The sequence below is a fragment of the Asterias amurensis genome, chromosome 2 (genome assembly GCF_032118995.1).
Source record: "Asterias amurensis chromosome 2, ASM3211899v1".
Lineage (NCBI taxonomy): Eukaryota > Metazoa > Echinodermata > Asteroidea > Forcipulatida > Asteriidae > Asterias > Asterias amurensis.
Window position 1 is genome coordinate 15,325,507 of NC_092649.1, and position 11,521 is coordinate 15,337,027.

The 11,521-nt window shown below is 37.4% G+C and overlaps 1 protein-coding gene across 1 annotated transcript; it reads right to left on the reverse strand.

Moving 5' to 3' along the window:
* Positions 1–1,590: 1,590 nt before the first annotated feature.
* Positions 1,591–11,509, reverse strand: LOC139954487 (transmembrane protein adipocyte-associated 1 homolog). Its single transcript, XM_071954302.1, has 10 exons — positions 11,285–11,509; positions 10,198–10,450; positions 9,638–9,770; positions 9,089–9,178; positions 7,469–7,621; positions 6,825–6,938; positions 6,106–6,166; positions 4,867–4,969; positions 3,892–3,972; positions 1,591–3,358 (listed from the first exon to the last, which is right to left on the reverse strand). The coding sequence occupies exons 2-10, from the start codon at positions 10,428–10,430 to the stop codon at positions 3,094–3,096; spliced, it is 1,233 nt and encodes a 410-aa protein (XP_071810403.1). The 5' UTR covers positions 10,431–10,450; positions 11,285–11,509; the 3' UTR covers positions 1,591–3,093.
* Between the last annotated feature and the right edge of the window lie 12 nt (positions 11,510–11,521).

Here is an 11,521-nt window from a genome sequence, read left to right on the forward strand (position 1 = left end):
CCAAGAGAGAAGTCAGGTACTCAGGCCAGGTTCCTTGTTCACCCATCCATTTATGGCTGTGTTCTTACACATAATTCTTATTCCCAGTACCAGACTAATTCCCTTCCAGTTCAGTTTGGTTGCATTTATAGACCTTTCTATTGCGATGTCACAACCCAAGTTTGTTGCCAGCCAAGGTTGAAATACTGTCTATGGGAAGCCATACATGCAAAGTAAAAACAGACAGCCGGAGTGTGTAACAATGTTACACAAATAGTTAAAGGCAGTGTTAGATTTGTTGGAACCAATCATGAGATCTATTTTGTTTTTACTGAAAGTTTTCAGAAATGTTGAATTTGGTCACAACATCTGTTAACGCGATTTAATGTTTTCCTTGCACTCGGCCGTCCATGCCCAACCAGCACAGTTTGTTTACCACCAATAGAAAGGCCTATATAAATGGAGAAAACAAACAACCTATCAACACCCCCAACAAACAAACAAAACAATACTGGTATTTACCATCCTATGAAATAGATGCAGTCTTCTTCACCTATTATTACAAACTAAATACTATCTTTTTGTTTAAATGCCTCATCTTCACTTTGTCAGCCTCTTTGTACAACTATCTACAAATATAATAAATATACATAAATACAAATCTATCCTTTCTCAAATCATTCTAAACTATGTGCATTGTCATAACATAAACATTTATACTTAAATAAAAAATAAACAAAAAAATTACTAGTTCTAAGAAAAACACAAAAGGGTGCTCTGATATATTTTGGCCGATGGTTCAAATAAGTTTTTATTTTATTTTTCATAGAAGCAAAGTAACAGATGCTATCATTGGCTACCTTCTACTTTTGCATTTTTTTACATTTTCGTTTGCAACTACCCCCAAATAATGCCTTATAGAAAAAGCCAACACCTGTGTGTCAACCAGGCCCTTAATTAAAGGCACTGGACACTATTGGTACTTACTCAAAATAGTTGTTATCAAAAACTTTGGTAGTTAAGTTAGCAATGGAGAGCTGTTGATTGTATAAACATTGTGAGAAACGTCTCCCTTTGAAGTAACATATTTTTTGAATAAGAGGTAATTTCTCACTCAAATGTTAAAAAACTTCAGATATGCAGCCTTTTTTTAGGCATCTGAAAGCATCCATTTCTTGCCACAAGGGTGTTTTGTCTTTCATTTTTTTTTTTACAACTTTGATGACCAATTGAGTCCAAATTTTCCAAGCTTTGTTAACTTTCTCCATATTGTGCCATGATACACCAAGTGAGAATACTGGTCTTTGACAATTACCAAATGTGTCCAGTGCCTTTGATGGTGGCAACTGCCCCAGTACCTCTAGTCTTTGCCCTCAGTGTCCTGTGAAATGTTCAGTACAAATTAAAATTTAAAATGTTCCTCATAAAGGTGCCCTTTACAAAGGAATAAAACTTTCTTGCCCTGACAGGAACAGAATATCTTGCCTGGCTGACTGTTTTTATAGCATTTATAAAACAAGCAAAAAAATTATTGGCAAGAATCAAAAGAAACATGCAGCAAAGCATTCTAAACTATAAATCTGAAGTGTATTTCCAGTGAGTGAACTAGACTTTATCATTTCTCTTTTTTTTTTTTCTTTTTTTTTTTTTTTTGGGGGGGGGGCGGCGGCAAGGAAACAGCAACAATTTTGAGCATCCTTATGTTTGACAAATTAATTACAATACATATTATAGGATTTCCCTGGTCAGTTTCAACAAACAAGTGGCCAATCTGAACCTTGCCATCTAGAAGATGAAATGCCAGACCTGTGACAGTAACATAGGCTGGGTTTTGTGCCCACAATGACCCCGTGCGAATCTATGATGTATCGAACCATTCAGTTACTACCTCCATGGTTATACATTATCGATACTACTATAGTAGCCTGCTTAATGTATCATTCCAAGTTGCCCCATTCCCACTTTTCCTCCATTGTTTTTTATCTTCCAGTACGCGCTCGAACTGGAGGGTGGTATAAAAACCTATATAACCAATGCGTCATGCTCCGCATATATACGGACAATGCAAAAATTACACTCTAAACTTTGTGCGCGTGCAAGCTGTTCATCTCGAAATAACATTCTGAACTTTTTAACTTTGCGCGTTGCGCGTGAAACTGAAGCGCTATATTTTTCCGTATTCCACTCGCGCTTGTGTGATAACTTATAATACGGTGGGCCGTGGAACAAAGTGTGTGCCAATCTTTCAAAACTTTCATTTTTCTCCCCACATCCAGACACACCAACATATCTTTTCTGACACAATTTCAGTACAGTAAGTTCACACTGTAAAGTAATGTATTTCAGAGTAAAACTAAACAGTGTTTTTGTTTATCCTTAACCAGTCCTGTATAGTACCTGTAACTTTTTTACTTTACACTAAAACGAAAAAAATAATACCCATACAAGATGGCTATGATAACAATGAGTAATTGATATTCCACTAGGCACAGCTGGTGATATGATAACAATCTCGATGTGACTTTATAATGTTATTACATGCATGTGTGTGATCCAGTAGTTTTCATGACAGTATGTCATTATTAACTTGTCAAATCATGATCAGAGTGAAATTAATGGCTTTTAAGTTAAGGTGAGTAGCTATGGCTAGGTAGACCAGCCAAATTTCAATATTGTGGCTACAATCACAATTCCATTTGGACCCGGCTATTCTTGAAAATTAAGGCAAGAGTGGATGAGCTTGGCTATATTTTCTAATATTGAAAGTGCTGGAACACGCTGGTTTATCTATTTCAAAAGTGTACGTACATCATTGAGAACTGAAACAAAGCTGAGATTTTGGTAAAGTTTGCCACAGTTTAAGAGAAAATCAAACTCCACAACCACCTGTACCACTTCAGTAATTTACCTGGTAAGCCTGCTGCCACCTAGTGTTTGAAAATCGCCCAGTGGCCAAAACAAGCAGTAATCAATATTATTCTGGTGTACTTTTTCTTAAACTTTTTGTGTGTAATTTTCTCATGTTGTTTCTTACTGTGCCAATATATGCGCCAACATAAATTTGATAAACTAATTCATCCCCTATGCAAATATATAGCCACAACTTAACTTGATTTACTCCAAGTAGTTGATACTTGGTTGTTGACTGACTGGTACCCCTGCCTGTATCGTAGAGTGATCCATAGGGTTACCGATGACAAGGGGGCCAAAGGTCACATTGGGCGATTGGCCGAACTCTGTGCTGTTGTACATAGCTGGGCTGATGCTGATTGGTTCTTCCTTACTGTTCGTTGAGTAGGAATGGGGGAGATGGTGCGCCTCGTCCTCTGCCTCCTCGGCCGGGTTGTTGTACGATAGAAGTAGGGGCTGCTTGAACTTTCTAATAGAGAACAAGAAATCAATTCAAAAAAGAACGTTAATGAAGAATTCCTTTTTTTCTTCCTTTTTATGAGTCTGTAGAAAATGGGGAAAAAGATAGAACACCAAAAATGAAATTCTCTGGAGAAATATAGGGGGATAGGAGGAGTCACTGGAGTGCAAGAGTGCATACAAATTAAGAACAAGGGATAGTTATTTTTTATTAACTGAAAGTACGAAAAGTAAAAGATAAATGAGACAAACTTATTAATAATAATAATAATAAAAATGTATTTAAAGTGCGTCAATTCCAGGCAAACCAGTTCAAAGGCGCATGACAATGAACGATAAAAATATTAACCAATTCAACCATCTTGGATGTAAACAATAAAAAAATAAAACAGTGTTTAAAGTGCAGACAAACATTTCAGTTAATGGGTATGAAGGTGAACATTGGGGGCAATGATGACAACATCTTTTAACTCCACATCATCCTAACATGACAAGAAAGGGCCATTATGACATGGTCTTCAATCAATCATTAGCTGTACTCACCTAAAAAACTTGTGTAGGAATGTCAGGTAGATTAACGGCGCAAAAATAGAGAAATAGATGTATGAGGTGGCATCTACAACACTGTACAGGATAAGATAACATAGTAAGTTAGCATTTACAAAGGTTGATTAGCCTTAAGACCGAGTCACACTGCAGCAATAACGAAAACGATAACGATCACGAAAACGATAACGATCACGAGTACGCACACTCTCATTCAACCAACAGAATGCATTCCCTTTGCATCGTTATTGTTGTGGTTCTCGTTTTCGCTGCAGTGGGCCAGGTCTTTAGAAAGAGAAAATAAACTGCTGCTGAACCTCTTTTGCAGAAACGAAACAAACACACTTAAAACAAAAACCATCCAGACACTCATAAGGGTGCAAGTTTAAGAAGAAGTCCAGCAGGAGATACTGCTTAGAAATTGTTGAGCAGCAAGTTGGGTACCAGTTAGAGCAACCCAAATCGGTTGTGACATGTTGGCTGGAACTGGCAACTTTGCCTGCAAAGAATGATGTTCAAGTGTTTTGAGTCTCACAAGTATCTTTCAAACTTGCCGAGTATCACCCATAAAACAGAACAGATAAATTTTGTCAGTGTTTGTTCGTATGTTTGTTTGTTTGTTTGAATGATCTTCCCATCAAGGGAACTCGGGAAAATTCCACAAAAGGGATATAAACACCAAGTTGGGAACAGCCAATCTCTCTCAAACAAACATTGGTTTAAAACGTCTACGATTATGAATTACACAAATCAAGAAATTGTGATTCAGTAACTAGACGACAATATTTGTTCTAGTCATTGTGAAATCATGTTCAAACGAAACAGTTCTCATTGTGATTCTAAGGCGTATTTTCATTTTGGTTCTGGTCTATTAAATAAAATCTCATACTAAAGATTGTGAGGTCTGGTTGATTTTCCCGCCAAATTTGAACCCGTAATTTCCGTTTGTTAGAAGACACTGAGATAGCTTACCATATAGCAGGTTTAGCTCCGCTATACACCAGGCCACTTGCAACAGCTTGAATCAGATTTAATAAGGCTAGAAATGCCACGTAACTGTAAAAAGACTTCTTGACTGTGGAAATAAAAACACAAATCCCAAGTCAGAATACACATTAAGTAAGAGAGAGCTTTAAATGAATCAAACAATTGCAGAGATAGTAAAACTAGGCAGGATATTTGGTCCTTTGAAAGGACAAGGGCTGACCAACAAGTACACATATACTTTATTACACTTGTCAGGCCTTTTCATCACAACATTTCTGATTTTTCCCAAGGACAAAACAAATCGGAAATCAGACCCAAGTAGAAAGAATATCATACTTATATTAAAGACAATGGACACTATTTGTAATTGTCAAAGACTAGCCTTCACAGTTGGTGTATCTCAACATATGCACAAAATAACAAACCTGTGAAAATTTGAGCTCAATCGGTCGTCGAAGTTAAGAGATAATAGTGAAAGAAAAAAACTCCCTTGTCATACGAAGTAGTGTGCTTTTAGATGCTTGATTTCGAGACCTCAAATTCTAAATCTGAGGTCTCGAAATCAAATTTGTTGAAAATTACTTCTTTCTAGAAAAACTACAGTACTATAGAGGGAGCTGTTTCTCACAATGTTTTATACCATCAACTTCTACCCATTACTCGTTACCAAGTAAGGTTTTATGCTAATAATTATTTTGAGTAATTACCAATAGTGTCCGCTGCCTTTTAAAGTATTTGCAAAAACATGAGAAAAGCCTTAACAGATTACATAATCTGAACCTTTGCGGAATAAAAACTCAAACATCTTTTTATATAACCACATTACTTTTCTCAAGATTCTTTATACTACCGAAAACTGCTGCAGGCTTCTAACCAAAAGTTTTTTCTGCCATTAATTTTGAGAGTGATAATAAAACGCACACCTTCCCTTTAACATTCATAATCTGTGTTTTTGTTTAACACCAGGGCCCAATTTCATAGAGCTGCTTCAGCAAAAATATTTGCTTAAGCAAAAAAATCGTTGCTGTGTAAAATCAGATTACCGGCTAAGACTCCACTCAATTGTTATGCTAAGTAAACAACAGCTAAATATTAGTCACAAGCAATGTACATGGCATGAAATTTTGGCCAGTAACATGTGTAAAATAAGCGAGCTGTTTTCGTGCTTAAGCAAACTTTTTGCTTAATCAGCGCTATGAACTTGGGCCCTGTACATGCACTCACCAGGGAGTTGTATAACATATTGAATTCTTGTACATGGAAGAACCAACACTGTGAAATATGCCTGTGTAAATATGAAAAAAGACACAATCAACGTTATCACCATCAGGGCTGGACTATTACGCTAGAGACCATAGACCTGAGAGGCCAGTAGTTTTAGTGTCGGGCCAGTAAACTCAAGATAGGACAAGTGTCAATTGGTCTGGGTGTTTTCCATTCAACATCTATTTTCTCATAAGAAGAAGCTTGAAATGTTGAGTTCAAGTCTCACAACCCGTAATTACAAGTCCGGCAATCTTGTGTTTTTTAATTGAATATTTGTAAGGGAATCAATGTGTGGTGAAGAAGTTTTCAACTAGTGGTTTAAACCCGCCGAGGCCTGGTTCTTGATAATTTTACTGAGACGAAGTCGACATGAAGTCGACACTGGTACACATGGATTTATTCGATCAAAACACCTCCCAATGATAGCCTCTCGACCAATCAGAATGAATAAACTGTCTTAACTATGAATGAATAATACCTCACTATGTATCATCTTGAGTGACAAAAGAACAAAAAGCTCAAATGTTTACTTTGAGTCTGATAATAAATATCTTTCAACTCTACTGAGTACTAACATATTGAAGTTTACAACTCTTTCAGTGCCAAAATCTATTTTTTGTATCCGAAATAAATTTGTACACATGGATTGATTTTGATTTTGAGAGTTGTGGACTCACCAAGGCAAATACTGAGGAGCTGATACACCAGAAGATCATCCCACCGTGAGCGTAGATGTCATATTTATCAGGTGCTACAAAATGTTTATCAGGAAACTTGATCTCTAGAACACCCTGGATGAAGAAAACAAAACAGCACTGTTTTAAGCCTGATCCATATTTTGTTGACGTCAAAAATACGTAACAAATAATTTGCAGCAGTTCAACTCTGCTCAACTCACTTGCAAATACTTGCTGCAAAGGGAGGGTTGTGACGTCAAATTCCATCAAATATGTATAGCATTCTTATTTAGTATGAACCAGGCTTTAGTCTCATTCTTAAAGGCACTGGACATGTTTGGTTATTTTCACTTGTATTCTAACATTATGTGAATCACAAATCTGTGAACATTTAGACTCTTTGATCGAGAATGAATGAAGTTTCGAGAGAATTATGAAAGAAAAAACACCATTGTTGTACAAACTTGTGTGCTTTCAGAGGCCAAAAAAGGAGGTACATTGAAATGATGGCATTTCTACCTTTGCCAAACACTACAGTTACAGATTCCAATGAGCTTCTGGGAATAGTGTCCTCACTGCTAGCGAAGTAGACCAAAGAGCACAACTTATTTAATTTGGAGAAAAACATAACACTATTTAATTACCTGTGTAACCGAGTAGGCCAGCGCAATGGTTGACGTGACCATGAGAATCCTTTTAATGATGATTTTACTGTCAACGATGCTGGAACAGAGCCCAAAGATAATCACACTTAACTCAATAGATATCAGGAAAAACTTGACGATGATCCATAGAACCTGTGAGACATCCACAGAAAAACAAACACAAGAAAAAATAAAATCTCCAAAGTAGTGAAAAATATCTGAGCAACTTCCCTCTACTACTCCTTCCTCATTGTTCATCCCTTGCTTTTTCTGCGTGCTTTCTGTCTCTTGTTCATTTCTATCCAATTGACTGCTTCTGTTACACCGGTATATCTGTTTGTTTGTTGTTTTGTCATTTAGCCTTTGAGAAAGACTCTACTTGGGTCAATATGTCAGGCCATTAACTATTTTTTTAAACATTTATACCAATAGGCCGTGTCTGAATTGGCGACTACGGCTGCAGCTACGGCTAGGGCGCGCGCGTCTGCCATTCTTCAACACTGACAGACGCGCTGATCTAGCCGTAGCTGTAAGCAGTGAGTTTGCAACAGCCAGTTCTATTTTCTCACCAAAAAAAACACACATTTTATTTAAATTAACACATTCCATCGTTGAAAATAAAATTATTTAGAATTTCAAGACAGGATCTCTTTAGACAGTATCTCCTCATAGCATGCCACTTCAGTATACCGAACAATCACAGTTGAGATAGTGGCTCAACAAGCATACATTTTAGACAGTTAGCACCAATGAGAGGCAGTTTCTACGGTGAGCAATGCCCAATGAATTTTGAATATTTAACTTCTGTACAAGATTTTAAGCTCCATTTACATGAAGCTTGCCAACTTTCAATAATGTAATCGTTCAAATAATTCTGCTGCTGGCAGCGATTTGAATAGATTTAAACAAAAAAAAACCCATTAAAATGAATTGAATGAAACAATCACAACTGAGAATGTGGCACAACAAGTGAAACAGCACCGTTGCTGGGCACTTTCTACCGAGGGCAGTGCCCTTTGTCTCTTTTTAACTTCTGTCCAGATCTTGAACAACCTCCCATCACACAATAACATGAATGGCTCACAGATGACAGGATGTTGGCGTTTCCTGTACATGTTATCTCTCTGTTTGACTACACAATGGTTACATAGATAACCCTAATAAGGATCATGGTTGGACCAGTACAGTAGCGGGCCTCCATGACTTATACTTGTTAAAATTAACGGCAATACAAACTTTTTTGTAAGAAGCCTATAGCAGCATTGAATAGCATTTTGAGAAACATTTCACTTTAGAAGTAATGTGATGATATCAGTTGTTATGCCCCCAAATTTGAATCTGGAAAAGCATTACTGCCAGAATCCGATTTAAGACTTCATCATGCCACCATCTAGGTCATATTCCCTGTATTGAGTAACAGCAATGAATGCTGATATTCACTGTACGAAAAAGGAACCAAACTATTTTTCCTTCCAGCCTTGGTTTGCTTACACCGAGGTTGAATGGGAGAAAATTCAAGATGGCCGCACCATGATAAAGGTCTATAAGACAAATGTAATGACTTTTACCTTAAAATAGAGAGTTTTAAAAGACGGTATATCAATTGTTCTAGATACTGACCGTGTCGGTAATATCACCACTTTCTGTTGAAGCATTGACCATCATTGACACAACAGCCCTGGCTACACTGATGATGGCTACTGTCAAAACCTAAATAGCAAAACCAAAACAATTTATTACAAACATGACCAAAAAATATGCTGCACAGGGATCAAAATTGGACCCTGGTTGAACTTTCAATATTTGAACTTTCAATATCTTGATAAAGGCCTATAGGCCTGTATGCTTTGTTTTTGAAAGGGCAAGGGCACCAAGGCATTTTCTCCTTTGTAAGGGCACCCTATAAGGAAGTTGTACATTTCTATAAGGAAAATTTCTACTAGAGCATTTCAAGGGCATCAAGGCAATGACCAGGGGGCATGGAGGCAAGCGCCTTTGTTGCCTCCATGAAGTATCAGGCCTGTTGATACTTGGTTGCCGTAAGGGCAAGGCGGTTTTTTCATATATGGCAACTAAAATCTCCACTGGAACATTTCAAGGGGCACCAAGGCACATGACGAGGGCACAGGGACATTTGCCTCCCTAGCCTGTGTTAATTCTTTAACTCACCATAGCATAAAATGCAAAGAACACAGCACTGCTCGTCTGTCGTAGTTTAGCGACGGCTATTTTGCCTTTGAAGATGAGAAACAGGAGGAACAGAGAGTTGGGAACAAGGAGGGCAACGTCCCATATCCGCACACTGTCAGAGCAAGGTCAGAACAAAGATTGTAAAACGTTAAATATGAAAGCATTACATCAATCTGTTGTAATTGAACATTATGTATCAGGCCTGGAGGTGTATGCAGGCCATGGAGGCTTTCCTCAGATTCAAATGTTTTTGTGAAAAACTACCGCTTTCTCTTACAGGTGCTCTTTACCAAGTAAGTTTTTATGGTCATTAACTTTTGGAGTGATAATCAAAAGTACACCCTGCCACCCTGCAGCCGATTTCACGAAACGCTAGGATTAATCCTACCTCGAGTTTAGGACGAGTTAATTTAGGATCAATCTTAAGGTCTGCATTCTACAGTGCAGGGTTTGGACTCAACCTAAGTCCTAAGATTAATCCTAAGAGTATGGTGAAATCGACGGCTGATGACATTGAACCAAGGTAGTTTTACACGTACTTAGATGTGCCGAATTCTGCATAGAGTATCCAAAGGCAATGTTCTAACGAAACTGGAGCTTCTGTGATTGTTGTCACATCCATTGCCATGGTAACTTGATTTGCTGTTGTTTCTCCATCTGTTACCGTAGTAACATTACCATAACTGCCGGGACTCTGGGTCATGTTGAGTTCATCCGGGCGGGGCAGCATGTGAATGACTTCAAGCTGTGAAAGTGATGCCTGAGACATCATTGAGTCCCTGCTGCTCTCACCTGATAGTAAACAGAAAATTTTGTTGGTTGTTAAACACGCAAATTCACCACAAGGTTAAAGTTCATTTATTTCTAGTTCTAGCCCCATCAAATGATGAACACTGGTTCAAGGAGACTAACGTCGTGTTTGGCACGATTTATGGGGCTAATAAAATATTTCCACAGTATCATTAATATTAATAAAAAGTGGCGAATTTTGATGTGGCAACTTCGTCGATGAATGACAAATCAACGATTATGATTTATTATGAATGTGATTATTTGCTCAGTCATGGAGGTAGTCTCTACCTCTAGCGTCCATGGTCATATGATGGATGAATTTTATTGCACACATAAAGCCCGGGTCATAACCTTTGAATGCGATTGTATACAAATTTTGACGTCAACTTCACAACAAATAATTTGCAACAGCTCTGCGGAACATTTGGTGCACAAATACTTCTAGAACTCCCCCATGAGCGGTTGAGCTGTATAATAGTTTCTAGAAGTAGTGCGGAAAAAATATGTAACGTCAAAATTTGCCTTGCATTCGCAAGAAGTATGAATCGCATCATCACATGACACTCTTTTGACAGTCAGAGTTTGGCCTATGTTAAGTTAACAATCAATTCAATGCTTTCCATTTTTACACTTGTTGAACTTGAACTTGAAGATTATCCACATACTACCAATAATCATGTACAAACTCATATGGTTGTAATATTTATACCAAACTCCTTAGTGCATTAACACACACAAACGAGGCAGATTTAATCAAACCATACATAAATAAAACTAAAATTTATTTATTATTTTAAATGTAAAAAAAAATTAAATTCACTTTCGATGACTTACCGATTCACTTTTTAAAATAAAACCATATGTCCAACAACAGCATACAACAATGGCTGATAAACTGTCGTTATGTGATATTTGTTACTCTACAACAATGTTCAGTATGCGCTGACCAAAGGATAAATAAATTAAATCAACTTCCGAGAACGACACAAAACTTCCGCAATCAAAAAAACTTTCACGTTTGTATTTTTCTGTCGATCGGCTGCTTACTCATCACGCCATGTTTTGGTTGAC

Bases quoted from the DNA above. Each gene is read 5' to 3' on its own strand.
- LOC139954487 (XM_071954302.1), bottom strand. From the start codon at position 10,430: ATGATGTCTCAGGCATCACTTTCACAGCTTGAAGTCATTCACATGCTG. The intron at 9,179-9,637 runs GTGAGTTAAAGA...TTTGCTATTTAG, and splicing joins TCTTTGCATTTTATGCTATG to GTTTTGACAGTAGCCATCAT. The intron at 7,622-9,088 runs GTCAGTATCTAG...GATGTCTCACAG, and splicing joins GTGGTGATATTACCGACACG to GTTCTATGGATCATCGTCAA.